This window comes from Ursus americanus, chromosome 3, assembly GCF_024610735.1.
Source record: "Ursus americanus isolate L20-20 chromosome 3, mUrsAme1.1.p, whole genome shotgun sequence".
Classification (NCBI taxonomy): domain Eukaryota; kingdom Metazoa; phylum Chordata; class Mammalia; order Carnivora; family Ursidae; genus Ursus; species Ursus americanus.
The window spans coordinates 33,192,962-33,213,505 of record NC_142129.1 but is presented as its reverse complement, the minus strand read 5'-3'; the positions used below and the strand labels follow the sequence as shown (position 1 = coordinate 33,213,505).

At 33.6% G+C, this 20,544-nt stretch overlaps 1 protein-coding gene across 4 annotated transcripts in view; it reads right to left on the bottom strand.

The window, feature by feature from the left end:
- Positions 1 to 20,544, bottom strand: part of TFEC (transcription factor EC) — a 229,715-nt gene that overhangs the window by 14,512 nt on the left and 194,659 nt on the right. For 3 of the 4 annotated variants that reach the window (XM_045792800.2, XM_045792802.2, XM_087860873.1), the window contains one exon: positions 18,367 to 20,539. In XM_045792800.2, coding sequence (XP_045648756.1) covers positions 20,159 to 20,539 — 381 coding nt within the window. In that variant the 3' untranslated portion in view covers positions 18,367 to 20,158. Of the gene's footprint in view, positions 1 to 4,665; positions 4,805 to 9,307; positions 20,540 to 20,544 lie in introns of those variants that run through there. The other variant, XR_015723893.1, reaches the window with a different exon arrangement.

Genomic DNA, 20,544 nt, shown 5'->3' with positions numbered 1-20,544 from the left:
GGTAAATATTAGACACACAGAATGTAGAAATAACCTCATCCACTTCTTTGATTTCTAAACCAGCCTCTTTAGAGATTAACTGAATCCAAACGGGCTTGAGAATCTATTTTTTTAAGTGACTCTTGTTGATCTGTATACTTATCTCTTGTTGACAGAATTTCGGAGTTGCTGCTCATGGTTTAAACAGGATTTGGAGACATCAAATCACAAATGGAAGAGACAAGATGTATTCATTTGGAAGCAGGCATACCTCCCCATGTATGTGCAAGGGTAAGTAATGGTTGTAAGTTGAAAAGTGTGTTTGTTTGTTTGTTTTTCTGCCTTTTCACCTAGATTTTGTCTGCCTCTTACACTATTTTACTCCCAGGTAAGTGAATCTGGTTATGCTCAGATGAAATGCTTGCATTTTAATCACAAATTGTTACTGCTTTTATCTCTAACTACTTATTACTAGGCTCAGATTTTGTGGGGAAATCTGAGGTCAAAAGACATATTTTCTGCAAAAATTCAAAGTCAAACTACCCTAAAGTGCTTTGAAAAATCACAGTTGTCATCATAAGTCTTAAAATAAATCACTAAAGATGATATGAAACTTCAAGTATTTAGGCCATGAAATGAATTTAGTGTCTCCTCTGAATCCAACTTTTGTGTTTGGTAGACTGAGACTTCGGTCGTTAAAACATATCATCTAAATTAAAAAAAAAAAACTTATTGGTATCTGTAGATGGGTTCTCAAGTGCAACGTTCATCATTTTATATTATCAGTTACATACAAATTAATAAATCAATTTAATTTGTAAATTTCATTTTTTTATAACTAATGGAAAAGTCAACAAATGTTTGTAGACTGTCTAATAATATATACCTAAGCACTGGGATAAGCATGCACCCCTTTCGATATTCTTTCCATTCATACAGTAAAAATCCAGCCAATTTTTAAAATAACAAAGTAATTTTAGGAGAATTAATTATATGGTTAGTATTTACCTTTACTTATAGATGCCAAAGACATTAAAGTATAAATGATTGTTGATTGAATTAGGTTTTTGTCCCACATTAGGTTAACTGCTATAAGAAAAAAAAAAGTGAAATGATATCATGTTCTAAAACCCCAGTGCTCATAAACAACACTTAGCTTTTGATTTACAGTGAAATCACAATTCTCCACTTCTTGTTCCGTCTCTGACATTGCGTGTGAGACCATAGGGCAATACATGCCCTACGACATAATATAGGATGTAATTTAAAGGGTTCTATTGATGCTGTAAATCACAAGTAGTTCTGCTGAAGCAGTTTATGAATGGCAGTAAAACACTAAGACTGGATTATATCATTGGAATTATGTACCCCATACAGGTATTATTATTTGTAATTGGGGATAAAGTTTTAGAAAACACATATATGGAAATGTCGTTCCTCGTGGTATTTACTGGCTTCTTTTACACAAGATATGTTTTTGGATAAAATAAGAAATCTGAGGTTGTAGAATCTCTGTCATTCTGGAGAAAGCATTTGTACGCTCTCAGAGTGGGTCATAACAGTTAGAACATATTCTGACAGGTCATACATAACCCAATTGCTAGAAGCACAAAAGACCATCTGCATATGGGCTCCCAGAAAACTTGATAAGGTTCATTAGTACACAATCAAAGACACATAACACCACAATGACCATGACAGGGTGATGCTCTAAAAAGGAGTTGAAGAGTATAAAAGGTCTGTTAGTGCTCTCTACAGGAAAATTACAATGATGGACTTATTTTTTTCATCGAACCAACTGGCTTTGGTAGACACATAGCCATTGTCAGCCCTCAAATGATCTGTATTTACAAGTTTCTTTTCTGGGAAGATAGAATGACAATGGCAGTTCTTCAAATATTCTGGGCACATCTTTGATGATGAAGAGGAATTCCAGTCTTCTATCCTGTTTAGCTATATCCTTCTGTTATTATGAGTAAATTGTCCTAGTAGATGTGTCTCTGTGGCTAAACCAGATGGCCTGGATGGATGCCAAACAATTCTTCCATCTGCTTTTCAAATTTTTTTTCCTCAAAGAAACTAAAATAACATATAGTGGGAGATCATAAGTAATTTTAGAATATTCTAGATAGGTCTTTGGGTTCTTCAGATTAATTTTCCCAAATGAGGTCAATCCCAAGCAATATTCTAAAGTAGGTTAAGACTCAAGTATCTCCTACCTTTCTTACCCAGGCATTGGCCAGCGTGGCCACCGACCCCCAAGTTTACCCCCAGTTTCCCAAGAATCAAATAGGGCACTCCTGAATTATTCTTATGTATTATCACCTGTCAGAGTTATGTCTCATCATTTTAGACTTGTTGCTGCCATATTTCCCTTTCCACAAAAAAAATTTATTCTAACCTTATTCCTTCAGGACAAAGTTAATAATTAATTGCCTAATGAATTATCTGCATTCATTTGTAAAGGCAGAGATTGCTATATATAGATTATTTTTAAGTGACTTTCTGGGACAAACTCAGTTAATCCAAGGAATAAAATAAAGGCAAGTAGAACGGGCCATTGATACTGTGGCAAGCCAGGGTTAGCATTTAATTTGAATTGGTTGAGCATTGAAATATATTCATCCTGTGTATACACACACACACACTTATATCCATATATACATATACACACATATCCATATAAATACAAATAAATATAAAGGTGTATATGTATGTAATTTATCCACAAACCTTAATGCCACTCAGATGAAAGGATTTTCATAACCACTGCTTTGCAGAGGCATGATACATATCAGAAGACTTAACGAAAACTCAGAACACTGTAGTATGACTAAGAGCAAGATTTTGTGAATCAGATTACCTGAGTTCCAATCCTTACTAGCCGAATGACTTCAGTCAAGTTTCTTAGCATCTCCCTAACTATCCTCATAAGGTAATTAAGATTTAGTAATTTAATTTCTATTAAAGACCCACAGCAATAACTAACCAGTGAAAAGCAGAATATGTATGTTTCTCGTTAATATAGTAAATTATCTTGAAGACAGAATTTCTTTAGTTATATCTCAAATGTGTACACAAATGTTTACATAGTAAATTCTGATCTATTGAATTGTCCTTTGTGATTGTTATCTATTTTTTTCATAAATGTATTCATTCAACAGATTTTTAAAATTATTTTATTTATTCATTTCTTTGTCAGAGAGAGAGAGCACAGGCAGGGGGAGCGGCAGGCACAGGGAGAAGCAGGCTCCCTGCTGGGCAGGGAGTCAGATGCAGGACTCGATTCCAGGACCCTGGGATCATGACCTGAATCGAAGGCAGACACTTAACCAACTGATCCACACAGGTGTCCCTCATTCAACAGATTTTTAAACATCCATATGCTATGCACTAAACTAGATGCTATGAAATACACAAAAAAGTTTTAAGAGTCTTTTTCTCAATGAACTTAAATTCTGTCACCCACTGAATCATAATATATACATAAGTAGCTATAATCCAAGATGGAAAGTGGTAAGGCCCTAAAGAAGGTAGAGGTAATGTGCTATGACACTTCAGACATGGTAAAAATGACTTCCAGCTACCGGTTCTACAGAAAGTTCCTGGGAGAAGATAAAATTTGAACTCATCCATGAAGATTAATCAGCATGCAGAGATAAAAAGGATGACCGTTCTGAGGAGCTTATTTAAGGTGCAAGGGCAGGAAAGTGAGTAATTTGGAGTATATGAAAGGGATGGATGAGACACTCACTGTGGGAATGTTGGGAAATACTGAAGCATGTATAGAAGAAAATAATTTTGAATGATAGTTTTGCAGCCAAAAATAATAAATTATTATTGTATATTTTCTAGTTGTTTTATGCATATAATTTTGTTTAATTGAGAAAGTACTGTACATATGATGCATATGATTACATGTTATTACATACATATATGCATATGTGGGTATATATCATATACATGTATGATTACATATTATTTTTAAATAATTAAATTAATTAAATTAATATTTAAATGACTGCATGCTTTTTCAAAAGGGTGAATAATTAACTAATTATTCAACTTTATAAGAAATATGTATGCTGCTGACACTTTGGTATTGTTAATAAGGTTAGAATAAACACACTTACATGGAAATCTTTGCCTATACTTGAAATTTTGTTCTTAAGATATATTCCTAGAAATAAAATTAGTATCAAATATGTTAAGGATTTTAAGTTTCCTGATATACTCCTGTTGCTTGAGTATATTCAATTGAGTATATACAATTTAAGCCCTCCAAGTAGTAATAAAGTGTTATACTGATACTCATTTTATTTTTCTTAATTTGATAGGTACAAAATTATATTTCATTTATCCTTAAATTTGCAATTTTAAGAAGGATAATGCATTTTTTAACTTTATTTATGAAGTTTCTCCTTTTTATTTCCTTACACTGATCTTCTGACTCTCACAAGGCCATTCATTTACTTATGAGAATGGTAGAATTGTTACCACAGAAATTAAAAGAGAAACAATGGTTTTTAATTAGCTTCCAAATCCAAATGAAGATTTTTTTTTTTGCAAAGTAAAAATATTTGGAAAATGAAGTTATTTTTGAAGCAATTTTCTGCTAACTTCCAAATCTGGATTATCCTTAGATTTACTCCTGTTAACTTAAAAAAAAAAAAACTGTCAAGGTACCTGGGTGTTCAGTTAAACATCCGCCTTTGGCTCAGGTCATGATCCTAGGGTCCTGGGATCAAGCCCCATGTCAGGCTCTCTACTCAGTGGGAGCCTGCTTCTCCCTCTTTCTGCTGCTCCCCTTGCTTGTACTCTCTCTCTGTCAAATAAATAAATAAAATCTTTAAAATAAAACAAAACAAACCCCAAAAAAACTGTCTTGTTTATCAGTATCAGTAACTTTTTCCTGCTTCTTCATATGTCTAGTGATATTATTATATTACATTCTAAGCATCGTAAAAATTACAGTAAAGAAACTCTGGATCATGTTATTTTCTTCTAGAGAGTATAAAATTTTCTTTTGGCAAAATGTTAAGTTACTGGAGGGTGAATTGCAGCTGTCAAGACTCAATTTTAGACTCTGTTAAAGTGAATACGAATTTATGTAAGTGTGTATCATCCTTACACAGTTTCGTTGTTACTCCAAGGGCAGATTCATCACTCTTAGGGCATAATCTTTATTCCTAGGGCAGAGACTTTCTCAACTAAAAGGCTAAGATGTTTACCAAGGACTCTCCACTTTAATAGGGTCTGAACTTCAATTTCTTTATGGCATTTCCTGCCTTCTGAAGCAGATTAGAAAAAACTCATTTGTCGCAGGGTTTGTGTAGAGTACTTACAAGGCCTTGCCTCAGTGGGGTCTGAGCCATGGAAACTATAGGATAATACATATGATTGTTTCAAACCATTAAGCTTTGGTGTAATTTTTTTAAAAAGATCTTATTTTTATTTATTTTAGAGAGACAGAGAGAGTGCAAGTAGGGCGAGGAGCAGAGAGGGAAGGAGAGAGAATCTGGAGCAGACTCCCCACTGAGCCTAGGGCCCCAGGCAGGGCTGGAACCCACCATTGGGAGATCATGACCTGAGCTAAAAACAAAAGTCAGATGCTTGGTCGACTGGGCCACCCAGGCACCCCAGTTTTGGTGTAATTTTTAATGTAGCAACAGATACCTTACAAAAGGGAACTTCTGTAACCAGATAAAGGGCATCTATTTAACACCTACAGCAAACATACTTAATGATGAAATACTGAATATTTTCTTCCCAAAAGGTTAGAAACATATAAGAATCTCTGCTCACATTACCTTTGTTCAATTTGTATCTTTGGTTCTAGCCATTGAACCAGTAAGGCAAGGCAAAGAAATAAAGGGATCCACAATGGAAAAGAATTAATAAAACCATCTTTACTCACAGACAATATGATCATCTATGTAGAAAATATGATGGACTCTACAGAATAAGCTACGAGGACTAATAAGTGAGACTAGCAAGATTGCATAAGATAAATTTGTAAACATTATATTTCCATGTATTGGAAACAAAAAATTAGAAGTTGAAATTAAAAAATACCATTTACCAACAGCATCCAAAATATAAAACACTTACAGATAAGTAGGACAAAAAATGTGTAAAATTTATACATTGAAAACTATAAAACTGAGAGAAATTAAAGAGGACCTAAGTAAATAGAGATGCCATCTTCATGGATTGGAAGGCTCAATATTCTTAAGAAGCCATTTCTCCCAAAGTTGATTTATAGAGTCAAAACAATCCCAATTAAAATTTCAGCTATTTGCAAAAACTGACAAGCTGATTCTACAATTCATATGGAAATGAAAAGAAACCCAAAAAAGAAAAAAAAAATTCCTGAACCTATACTATGTGCTTTCAAGTTATGTTATAAATGTACAGTAATCCAGACAATGTGCTATTGACATAAATTAGTCAAAGTCAATAAAACAGAATAGAGTCAGAAATTCACCTACAATTATATGGACAACTGATTTTCAATAAAGGTACAAAGACAATTCAGAGGAAGAAGACAGTCTTTTCAACAAGTGTTACTGGAAAAATTGGATATCCATAGAAATAAAATAAAAGGTAGAAAAAAATAAAAATAAAGAGAAGAAAGAAAAAGCTAAACAAACAAAAAATCTAACTAAAGACAAATAGCCCCTAAACTCCTGTCCACACACAATTATGAGTAGATTGAACTTCTTTAGCCTGATAAAAACAATTTAGTAAAAACTTACAGCAAACTTCATATTTATTGCTAAAAATACATATAAACATTTTCACTGCTGAAGCATAGTTTTAAAAAGTTAAAACATAACTTTCGTACAAACACAAAGTGAACTTGTATTAAAATCAATTGTATGACTATCAGACAAAACTCTTTTGTGTTGCCATGGACAGGATGATTTGCTTTTCTCTAATATGAGAATAATTTACATTGCAATCAATTTTCTGCAAGTTCACACCTACCCTTTCAGAGTTGTAAAATCATTTAGTAAATAAAAAGTCAAAGTCACAAGCACTCAAAAAAGCGCTCCATGTTCTCCTTTACATTTTTCCAATTTTGAATAATTTTTCTTGAAAGGATAACTTGTATTGACATCACTGAAGTTGGGAAGCCCCTAGCATTGCTAATTTAACACTGAAGTAGTAATAGAAGTTGATAAATTAATACTTGTAAAATGATCTAAAAGATACAAGAATTACAAAGGAAGAAAAAAAGTTTTTGAGAGACTGTCTATATAGAAAATTCAAAGACATCTACAAATGTATTATTATAACTAACAAAAAATCCAGCAAAAATTCTGGATTAAATGTCAACATACAAAGAACAGTAGCTTAGGCTGACCAAAAAAAAAAAAAAAAAAAAAAAGAGAGAGAAAGGGAGAGAGAGAAGACTCAAATTGCTAAAATCAGGAATAAAAGAGAGAATTTCTCCACCAAGCTTACAAAAATGAAACGGATTATAAAAGACTACTATGACTAACTGTGTGCTAACAAATGAGAAAGTTTAGATGAAATGGACAAATTCCTAGAAACATAAAAGTCAATAGCTTTCCTACCCCAAATAAAAATAAGCACAGAAAAATTTTAATGTAAAAAATTGCATCAAAGAAGAAAAATTAAAAACAGAGGTAAAAATGTAATTAAAGATATGCAAGACCTTAGAAAAAAATTACAAAACACTTTAGGCACACAAAACTTGCCAGAGGGGGAAAGATGTGACATATTAAAGATGTAAATTTCCACAAATTATTCTTTAAATGAAATGCAATTTTAAAATAGATACATGATTTACAAAGTTAGAAAAATATTTTTCATATTCACATTCAGACCTGTAAACAGCAAAGACAGTTCTGAAGGAAGGGCATAGGAACATATTCTCCCATATGTTACCGATTACTTTAAAACAATATTAAAGTAGTATGGAACTGTAACAGAAAGGCAAAACAGAAAAGAGAACACAAGAAAATACCCACATATAACATAGTATATGATAAACATACATTTTATAAGGGAGAGATGACTGAATAAATGATATTGGAATGTTGGAATTAAAAAATTGTTTTTTTAGTTAATAAGCTCCCGAAAACTTTGAGTTAAATATGCAAAATAAAATTTTTAAACTATTATAAGGTAATATATGCAGTATCCTCAATTAACGAGGGTATAAAAAATTTCCTAGATAAGTATATGAAATACAACTCAGAAAGGGTGATTGAAAAATTTGACTACATCGAAGTTTAAATTTCCGTTTTGAAGCATATAACATCAACAAAATTAAAATAAAAAAAAATAAAGCCACATGCTATCAAAACAAATCTACAAAGGTATAAGCAACAAAGAATTGGCATCCAGAATACATTTAGAATTCTTAAAATCCACTAAGACATAGTTTTAGACAACAAACAGTAAAAAGGAAAAGAGGCAAAGGATAAAAGAGAATTCTCTCACACACACATGCAAAAACCCCAAATGGCCAAAAATGTACTTTTAAAATTTATTCTTAGAATCAGTGAAATCTAAAGTAAGGCAAAACAAACATTTTATCCCATAAAATTGATAAAAATAAAGCAGAAGACAAAAATCAAGTGTTGTTGAGTTGTGGCCATAGGGAATGAGCAAGTGCTTTAAGTAGGGATACAAAATAAACTCCTACTTTCAAAGACACTACCCCATACTCTAGCTATTAATTTTCACGATATGTGCTCTCGAGAAAAAGTTCTGAGTGTGTAATGGGAGACATGCACATGCAGATTCATGCATCTTCTGTAAAAGTGAAAAGTTGATATCTACCAACAGGGAATGGTTAAGTCAAATCAGTTACATCTTTGCAATAAAGCATTTATAACAATGTAGAAAATATCCCATGACAGGAAAGATATCCCTAAGAAAATAATACAAAAAGTAACCTCAGTACGATTTTAAACAAACCTTATACGTGTTGCGTGCCGTGAGACACATACACACACATTCACACACATGCACAAAAACACATCGACAGGCTTGAAGAGTATAAGAAAAGATCAATAGGAATCTTTCTTTACAATGTGGGAATCGGAGTGGTCATATATAAATTTTATTTTATATATTTTGATGAACAGATCATACTTGTATGTTATTTTAGAAGTTTGGACTATTATATGCAATTGTATAGTTTATCATACTATTTTATACTGTTTGGACTTTTTAGCGATTAACTATTTCTTTAAAAAGTAATACTGATTTACTTTAAAAAACAAGAGAAATAATTTACTTAAAAAATGTAAGAAATCTGCTTGCAGTGACTTGGAATAGCGACACTCACCATAAAATCAGGGCAGAAGTGTTTTCTTTCAGGAATCCTTTCCTGACCCGTAAGTCTGGTTACTTGGGCCTCTTACGTGATTCTGTGTTGAATCATGGGCATACTGGTTCCTCTCCTCCACCAATGAGTTTCTTAAGGATGGGAACTCGGGAAACCTAATCTCTGTCAACCACTGACAGATGTAAAATATCGGACACCTGGCAGGAAATCAAGAAATGTTTGATAAATGAATAGATTGGTGAAAGGAAGCAGCTACATTTTCATGGTGATCCTGTCCATCTTGCATTCAGAATTACTTGCATTTCTGTAAATATAAAGAAACTTTTCAAACGATGTAAGCTAACTTATTTTCATCAATAAGAAAGACTAGTTATGTTACGGGGGAAGACAAAAAGAATTGTGACCGAGTCCTGCTGAGTTTGAAAAGGGAAAGAGCTGTCTTTCTGACACCTAAATTTCCTTGCACACACATTTCAGGTTAGAGGAACTGAGCACATTAGATCCAGGTCCCTAAACCTGGCCATAGGGAGTTTCAATATGTGAACAGCTCCATGCTGTCTGCGAAGAGCTCAGATGGAGGGTCTCCCAATCTCCTGCTCCCGTCTTAAACATCAACACATGGGAGTCATGCTCTAATGCTCTGCAGGTGACCGTGTCTCACACATGGCCAAGTCTGTCAGAAGATTAGGCAATGTTGTCTTAGTTTTGGTGTATCTATTAGCATGTTTTCATTTGCCAGTAACAGAAATTCCCACCCAAACTGGCTAAAACATCAAAGGAGCCTTTTTTTTTTTTTTTAACCACAGAACTTAAAAAGACATGTGATGGGGCAGGATTTGGGTGGGATTCAATTAGTGCTCCAGTTGATCCTCTGGGATTCTCAAAGCTTCTCCCTCCCCACAGATGTCTGCTTTGTCCTCATGCTGACTTTCCTCCAGAAGACGTGATGGCTGCCAGCATTAACTGGTCCCACATGCTGCCCTATTCGCAAACATGGAAAGATAGCAAGCAAATCACTTTGCAAAACCATTAAACAGAAGTTCCAAGCTTCCCGAACTTTACCACCCTTGAACCAATTATGTGCCAAGGAAAAGCCAGGAACCAATTGTACACCTGGGTTATCTGAACCAATCCGTATGGCAAGAACGCACCCTTGAAACTCAGAATGGAATCAACCCTTCCAAAAATCACACAGCTGCTTCAAAAAAATTTTTTAAAAGCTAGTGAAAATATTTCCATGTCTACTCCCTCTTTAACAGAGTTTCTTGTGTATGTGCCAAGTTTATTTTTGCATACACAGCAAATATAAATGCATGTTCCTTTCTCATCACCCAAAAGAGACTATCACATACATGCAACTCAGTACAATATATTACTAACTAAAAAGCTTTTTATAGAGAACTTTCCATAGCAGAACACAGAGTGATTTTTGTTGTTGTTTCTTATTGCAGGGGCATAATATTCCATTACATGGACATACTGTAATTTTCATATAGATGGACATTTGGTATAATTCTAACACCATTTATAGAATAGTTTTATTTCTATTGATTTGCAATGGTTCCTTTTAATTTCAATTATACTTAGGCTTATTTCTGTCCTTTGACAGTCTGTTTATTCATGTCCCATACCACAGATTTTTAATTCATGAGAGACGAGACTTCAGGATATGTTTTAATATCTGGTAGCCCCTGTCTTTCCTCATTGTTCTTCTTTTTCAGATATTTCTCTTTTTTTCTTATTTGTTTTATACAGTTTAATATCAACTTGTCTGGTTTACAAAAACCTATTGGTATTGATAACATTTATACATTAATTTAAGGAGAATTAAAATCTTCATTATGTTGAGTTTTCTCATCCAAGGATATGGTATACCTTTCTATTTATGCAGTCTTCTCTTCACATGAGGTTTCTGAAATAACATATGTAGAATATTAATGAAAAGGGGCAAGTGTTACTGAATACTGCTGGGCATTCATAGACAGTGTGGGAGAGGTACTTCAAGGCGGAACTACTATTGGAAGCATAGGGTTTACTACACGCTTAATACTTAAAAAAAAAAAAAAAAAAGAACCAGCTCATCAACTGTCTTGGGAGGAGAGGTGAGCAGTGGTAAATCTGTTTGAGAATAGGTGCGCCTGGGTGGCTCAGTTCGTTGGGGGACTGACTTGATTTTGGCTCAGGTCTTGATCTCAGGGTCCTGAGATCAAGCCCAGTGTGGGGCTCCCTGCTCAGCAGGGAGTCAGCTTCTCTCCCTCTCTATCTCTCCCTCTGCCCCTCCCCCCACTCATGCTCATTCTTTCTCTTTCTCTCTCTTTCAAATAAATAAATAAATCTTTGGGGGGGGGAGTAATAATTTGAGAAGAGTACACCTTGGTTCACCATATCCGTATACTTCGTCCTGCTCTTCCTACGTGCGCGCGCGCGCACACACACGCACAAACACCGAAATAGATAATATATGCCTTCTTACTCCAGGACTGGGAGAAGTAACACAAGGGTCCTCTGACCAAATATCTGAAAAACCTCGATCCTGCACGATAAATAAGAATAAATTAAGATTAATTACTACAAATAAGTCTAAAATTTCTGACCCCAAACAGTTATATTCTACGTAGTGAAAACACTGATGAGCCCTCTGAATCAGTTAATAGTCACCGGGCTGGTTGCCTCTGCTTAAAGAGCACTTCCCCGGGCCTCACCTACCGCTCTTGCGCCACGCTCAGCCCCCACTCTGCCCCTAGGTCTCAGTTTCCCTGATACTGCACAGATGCCCTGATTTGGGCCTCCACAGCATCCTTCATTCTGCCAGCGCAGACTTTACTGCACTTTACTGAAAGATCTCAGTTACTTTCATCTTCTATATTCCCCTTAGCAACCACCATTATTCCTTGGGGGATGCTTATTAAAGGAAGAGTGAATGAATAAATGGATGAACTCTAGAGCAGATATTTCTAAATCCATTATTGCAACATTTGATATTATTTTCATATCCCAAACTCATATTTTAGATAACCCAAAAGAAACACAAACACTTATCTCACTGCAATTGCAAGAATTGAAAGAGAACTTGGAAGAGATTCATTCCAATGAATTGTCACAGCCTTGAGTGAGGACCATTTCATTATCTGAATTATTTAACACTTGCACACTTTCCTTACCTAAAATTAACCATCACTTATTGATTTATTAAGGAAATAACATGTCAAGCAAGACACTGTGTTAAGTGATGTGGGATACAGAGAAAGCTAAGGCATAATTTTTGCTTGCAATGCCCGTCCATTTTGACAAGGCAGGTAATCTATGCTTAGTTATAATAAATACCAATGCAAAGATTTTAAGTAGCAGCTAGCTGGTATAGCCAGCAGGAACCATGATAATAATGATAACTGTGGAGTGGGGTGGTGAAAAAGGCTTTAAAAGCAAGGAAATCTTGAAGTGGTCTTGTTAGATTATAGAACAGAAGGCTGGACTAGGATGGAAAGTGCAAGAATGACTATCTTTATTGATCTGGGGACCTGCATAGGAAAGGGAATTCATCTACACCTCAAATATACTTCTTATATTTACCAAGTAAATAAAAATTTAATGCCAGAATGAATAAAGTCTCAGATATCCCCCTCTTCCCATTCTTAGATATATTAGAATGGCTTTTATAGAACTATAAACTGCTTCTAAAATTGTTAAGAGTCATTGTAAAATCTTGAAGAACTTAGAAACCTACTTGCTGTGTGTAATTATATGAAATAAGTATTTTTGAAGAGATAACCATATAACTCAAACACTATTTTTCTCCACAGATACACAGCATCACCTTTCACTTGCATAAGCAAATAAATTACAATCTTGACTATAGTATTGTTTGCAGCAATTTAATTTTTTCCGAACATAGCTCTTATTCTATTATAATGCTTGAATGATTCACATGCAGTGTTTCCAATCCACTTTTCCTGGCTTGTGAAACTTTTTAACGAAATGTTAGCATTTGCAGGCACCAGATGTTTTGACATAAGGAGAAGCAATATGTAAATTTTAATCTATGCTAGGAACAATAGCCTGCAGGCACCTTTTTCTTATTACGTGAATCATATACTTAACCGCAATGTGGTCGGTCCTATCAAAATCATCACCTTCTAGAATGTTGTACTCTTGTCTTACGGTTGCCAATTAATGAAACTGATATATATTTTACATGATGGGTATCCACTACTGAACCAATAAGCCTTATTATATTTTACCACTTAACTACCCCAAAGCTAGAACACTGTAAGTGATAATATTGGTGGTCGATAAACTCAATGCTTATATCTAAATGGTTGATATCTACATATTTCACTTATTTTAGCAAAAATAGTAAAACCTGTTACAGCTGTCCTCATATTTCCCACCTTTTGGACTCAATTAAGAGCAAGATGTGTGTGAGTGTGTGTGTGTGTGTGTGTGTGTGTGTGTGTGTGTGTCTAATGGAACAGATTTGAGGACAACTCCAAGTGTTGCCTATGTGTAGGTTCCAATAAATAACAACATAAGAATAACATATTCTTATAGTAGAGTCCTTTCTAATATCAAGACATTAGAAAACTTTTGTGTAAGTTCCCACATGGGCACACATGTATCCATTCCCAAACACATCACACATGTATGTATATACACGATAAACAGGTATAAAATCCATTCAGTCATCCATCTTTTCAGTCTGTATAGGACCAAAAAAATCATCCTGATTTTTGATCTATATTATATTGGTTATTTCTTTCCACACAGAAATTATTATACTGATCAGTATTTTTTGGCATTGATTAATGCTTTAAAAATATTCATATAGTATAGCCTTAAAAAAGAAATGAACCTATATTTGAACATACAATATTGTTTTCTATAGTCAACTCAGAACTATTCTGTTTGATTATTTTTGAAGCAGGTATGTAGATGAAAATTCATAAACATGGTATTAAATATTAGAGTGTCTTAACATTTAACTGAAATCCTTATTAATTTCATCATCAAGGGATAGGTCTAGTCAATACCAATTAGCAGCTTTAAAATGTTTTACATATTAAAATACAGTATTCTATTTACCCTAGATTATCTGGGGACCATCTAGTATATTAAAAGATTTTGCAGCATTTCTTAGTGATTACACTGCTACAATTATGCCTGTTAGCAAATTTGCAACAGTTTGATAAATATTTTCCATAAGTCAAAACCATAACAGCATGGAAAAGCAGATGGCAGGAGACTATAATAAAGAATGTAACTATTATTTTCATTAATAGGGAAATATTGGATCACTGTTTTCAGCATGACTGTGTAGTGAGCAGTCGTCAGTTGTGAAGTATTGGGGCTGTTAAGTATCCTTTCAGATGATTAACCCACATTTTGTATTTTCCAGGGCAGTCTGTAGACAAAGGCAGAATAAAAAGTATATTAAAGCATTTAATAAGTCTGTGCTTTCATTTAATATATACAAAGAAAATATCGGTACATTTTTTGAAGAATGTGCACAAAGATTTATGTATGTATTAGAGTACGCAGTTTTCTTCATTTTCCTGGAAAATAAGACACATTACTTTGTTATATAGAAGTGAAAAATAGCAATAATTACAAATTCTATGGTCTTATTAGACTAGCAATGTTTTCTTGATCTAAGCAATGTTAGATTAAAATTATAGGAACGTTACTTTAGTTATTCATATATATAAAACACCATTAAAGTCAAAGATTTTTAACTACGTTGTTATTATTAAGATTAAATAGCTGAATTAATTTTACCCTTGTATGCCATATGCAACTGCAATGCTTTTAGGTAAAATCCTTGAATTCAGTTAGTTTTTAAACTTTACTAGTCATGTATTAAAGAATAATATAATGTGTAACTTTCTGATCGTATATAATTCTTTCAGCAAAATGATAGTCTGCCATTTCTTTTGCATATTTTGTCACTTGTTTGTTTTATATAACCACCAGCTTTAAGGAGCACAGAGATAAAGTTTATTTCTGTGGAAAGAGCAAAGTTGAAAACATAGAATTGTTGCAATAAAATGGTAGTGCAGGAATGGGAGAGGTAGCGTTGCAAACACAAAAGTCTTTAACTTTATTCTTGAAGCCTGTTGAATAAATGTAGGAAAAAGACATTTTACTGAGGGTTAAGAGAAATAATTTGGATATATAGAAATACATGCATAAATCCGTTCACAAAAAGAAGAAAAAATGTTCCCTTTTATGTATACAGCAGCAGAGAGTAGTATTTCCTCATTAAATTGGTTGAATCCAGTGGGAGGTTTTTTTTTTTTAAATCAAAAGAACTATTTTCTGATAATCTATTTACTCAAATTCTCTATGAATGTCACAGAAAAAGAAGTAACAGAAAAAATTTAAGAAAACTATTTTTATCGGTTTTTGAATAGGTTCCTTATTTACAAATTAAATACCATACAAATGATAAAATGTTGGTATATGCAATGAATAATGATTACAGGAAAGTCATCTGACACATTAGATCAGCAACACTCTAAATGTGTTTAGTATTTGTTAAGTATATTTAATGAAATCTCCGTATATGTAACTTACACTAACTCAAGTTGACATCCTATACGTATCAACATGCAGGGTACTGGAAGGGCAAATGATGTCATTCCATGTAGCATAAATAGGCTGTGCCATTATCAATACTGAAGTAAAATTCAATCCTTCAGGTGTTTTCAAGAACCCCAGATGGTTGATCTAGTGCTGATAACACAGCAAAATGATTAATTGATTCCAGTTTCCATCTACATCTTAGGTATTATAAGATCAGTAAATATCAGCCTAGAGATATTGTAAAAACACTGAAACACTTCTAGTTATGACATTTATTTATTTAAACATCAAAATTCCACAGTATCAGAACAGCAAAAAAATATTTTCAAGATACCTTGAAGTATAAGAAAATTCCAATATGACTCAATCTATCAAAACAAAGAAAAAAAATACATCTTTCTTAACTTTGGGAAATCTAACTTATCCCCTGACATAAAGGTAAATGAGCATGCCAAATCACGAAACTCGCACCTAATTTTTTTTAAGTAAGAGCTATTAAATATTTTATTTACAGTCATGTGAGTGGGAAAAAATGAGTTAAAAAAAAGGAGGAAGGCTATTTCTCAACGTCCCCAGCTCATCTGGGTATTTATTATTTAGAGCTTTTGTACCCACAAAAAGAAGGCTATAGTTACTGATACCGTGTCTGTAAACTGAGGAAATTTGTTCTGTATATATAAATTTTCCAGTGATGGGAAAGGACACTAAAAAGAAAAAAAATATGAAGAGGTACTCAAAGGAGGTACTTGTTATTTCAAGATAATTTGGAATTGGAAAGGCTACTTAATGTGAATCCACAAAAAGCCAATATTTTATAATAAATAGAGATAAAAGATTGGATGGGATATTCTGTTGAAAAGATAACTAAAAGTAAAATAAAACTTTTACCTTATTTTAAACAAAGTTTATTATAATTACAATTATGCATTAATCCTTTGAATGAAGAAAGCTTGGTTAATTACGTATTAATAATCCAGTGATAGCTGATGCTTTTGTGACAAAATTGTTTGATAAACAATATACCTCTCTTACTATTATGTCTCATTTCTATAAAAATATTCTAGACATTCATCAATTTTCTCAAGGATCTATCTCGATTCTTATATACATAATTTGCTTCTGAATTTACATATTTTTACCTTGATATTTATATGCATTATTTTAAACTGTTTCAGTCAAATGTTTACAATATCCAATAACTGTAGAGAAACTGACCCATGAATGTATAGCAGGAGTTATATAAACAACAGGGGGACTACATTATAAGTAAACAGTTTCCTTTGTGAATAGTCTAGTGTTTGGTATACTCTCATTTTCCTAAGCAACCTCATCACTCTTAGGGTTGGGAGAGTGATACACAGATAAACAGTGCTCCCTCCTCCATCACTGTGTATGACATTAACTACCCACTGAGCTCTTAACTGATACATAGCTACAGTGCTTTCCATTAATGTAACAGACCTGATAGAGGAATTCTTCACCTAGCATCCAACAAGACATTTAGGAGGTCCCTAAAACTTCTCGGTCCATGCAAATTTTGGACTGTATATACAACTCTGTATTTTTCTGCGAAGTCTAAAATTTTCACTAGATTCTCAATGCCTTAAAAAGTTAAGAACTACTGACTAAAATTAATTTTTTAATCTGTTTCGGTTGACTGTGACACAGCACCACCCTATTCTGTCTTTAAAAATCCATTACATATTTTACAATCCCCTGATAGCTATTATAATCTGAAAGTAGCAGCAAATATTAGTAGTATCCTTCTCAGACCTCTTTTGTCCAGACTCTACCACCTGTGTCAAGGCCTTACATTAGCTAAGATTGTGAGGAATGAGTTTCAGGGCTGAGTAGTAGTATTTTAACAAAATGGAAAAGAATGACAGAGTAATGACATCATCAGTGTAAGTCTTCTCAAAATATGAAGAAATGAGAATAATGGATAAAATGAAAACAGAAATTAGCCTCTATGTAGAATGTGTTTTGCATGGATTCAAAAATATATTCCTTCTCAATGATTTGTATTGTTATATTGAGCTATCAAACCAGATAATAAAGTGAAATTTTATCATAAAGTTAAAAGTATATAATGTTCTCTTGAAAATTCTTGAAGTGTATTTTATTGCTCTTTTTCACATGGCATATTTCAGATGAATTTATCCATCTGGCTTTAATGACTATTCCTATAAATTTAGAATTATATTTTCCATGTCAAACAATAAAAATTATTTTAATTCTCCAAACTCTGAGCTAATGCTGTAAGCTAAGCCTGAGATAATTACTAGACCATAAGAATTTAATATTTTCTCACTTTTATTAGCATTATGTCTCAAATTTTGTGGTGACGTATTTCCCTATGAGTAATACCCAAAGCACCCTTTCAAAAATTTATCCCAAAGTTAATATTCAAGAAAGATTACCTCTGAATTGCTTTAGTAATGTACAGTACCATTTTAATTTTTAGGCTTCTCCCTCCTAGTAAAAAAAAAAATTCAATTTATACCATATCATTTCATCCTACTATTCAAGGTCTTCCACAACCTGTTGCCAATATTATTTTCCAGGACTTCCAACCTGGTATCTTCTAGGGTAGCCAGATCTTTATAATGAATGTTCCATGAAGATATCTCCTCAATTTATTCTTGCTTTTATCATTTGGTTGATATTATTCCCTAATATGTCCTCCCTTTCACCAAACTTATGCTTTTAAAAGAAGTTACATTCTGCCTTCCCATAGACTTTTGCAATTCTCCAACCTTCTTCATTCATTTTCATTTTCTCTGACCTTCTGTATTTACAGTTTATACTGTACCATGTAGAGTTTAATTCTATGTGTCTTCTATCTTTTGTTGTTGTTTCTTATGTAGTCTTGTTACTCCCGGAGAAGTAAGACCATATCTTGCTCATCTGTTCTACATTTTCACAGGATCCATTGAAGTTTGAGTATCCCTCCATAAATACTCATTGATCAGATGATCACTCATGGAGGTCTAGCACAGAGCAACCTGCTTGGTAAGTCAATTCCTAATCCCAACCTTGAGCTTTCTTTCTTGAGAAAGAAAATTTTGAGTAGAGCATTATAGATAGAAATATTTGTAATAAATGCTAACAGAGCTAGCAAAGGTCACAGGGTACTCTAAGTGCTTATGGGAATGAAGATTTATCCTCCACTCAGAGCTCAATATAATAAGAAAGAGTTTCTGTTTTACTAATGATTTCGTCAGCTGACAAAGTTCCCATATTTTGTCAATTTGGAGCAAAACTGTATCACCTAATTAATTTACACCCATTTTTAGAGACAGTGATAAATTTTAGCTAGCTGAGAAATTGTCCTAGTAGCGTTTTTTTGGTTTTTACTTATTAAAATTTATTATCCAATATCTCTTTTGGATGAAGAAAAGAGGATTTGGAATACTATTTCTGATGCTGATTAGAAAAATCATGAAAGTGAAGGAAAATAAGAAGGACTCATACTACCTACATTGTGTGCCTGTGTGTAAGTGTATTGTGTGAAGGAGTAAAATTTGAGCACATATTCTTGAGGAAAGTATTCAACGTGTTCCTTTTTTGAACATGGCATGTCTCCATAAATATGCAAAGACACTCTTAGAATTAGTGTAATTGAAATGACAAAAGGGATTAGGGTCTCATTTTAGAAAGCAAAGTTTTTATGAATTTTTGGTATTTTATTGTGGAAAATTCTAATATTTACTGCAGATTGACCTTTCAGTTAGAAGTGAGAGATACTGTATCTTTTAACTACTTCCTCTATCAAGTTGGAACTTTCAACAACATGTCCCCCAGACAGTGGAGAAAGTCAATGGACTATCAGATTTGTTGATCTTGATACTTGATGACTAAGGTAGGACTTGAATAGAAGAGTTGAAAGTGAATTAGTGAAAAAAAGTTTGTGTATTTCAGTAGGTTTACTCCTTGCAGTCTGTTGGTTCCAATGGTACATCACCGCATCACTACTTTTACAACATTAGTAGAGAGATACTTCTTCTGTTGGACCTCTTTCCAGGAAAATATAATTTAAGTAGATTTGGATGCCTTAGCCAAAGAGGAAAAAAAATCCTTTTTAGTTCTCAATAATTCTTCAACACCATGTTTCTTCTTCCTGTGAATTCTTCTGTTGTTTCTAATCAGTTTTTCATGAACAGTCAATTCCTTTTGGAAAAATTAAGCCAAAGCAATATATGAAACAGAACATACTTGCATAGCACCACCACAGAATTTCTTCCCAGTTGATGAATTGAGCCTGTTTGTTTTTTATAACTCATTACCATCATCTGAGCTAAAACTACTTCTCCTACTGCTTTCTTTGGAAACTGCAGGGGATGTGGCAGATAGCAGAGGATCTGTTCCGAATGGAGATATTGTGTCATCCAGTAGCATGTCATTCAATCTTTGTTCCTCTTTTAAAGAGGCACTAAATGATAAATCTGTGAAATGTGACAAAGGATCAGAGAAGGCCATAGCTTGATCACAGAGCTCTGGGCTGGTCCCCTGAGACAAAGTCAGTTGTTGGCAATAGTCCACTGAATTCTGCTCAAGATGGGTCTGTTGTTTGGTGACATGAGCACTTAAATCAACTGTGCCAAGTGAAGCCAGGGCTGGCAGACCATGAGCACGAGCCTGTAGTTCTAGTTCCTGCA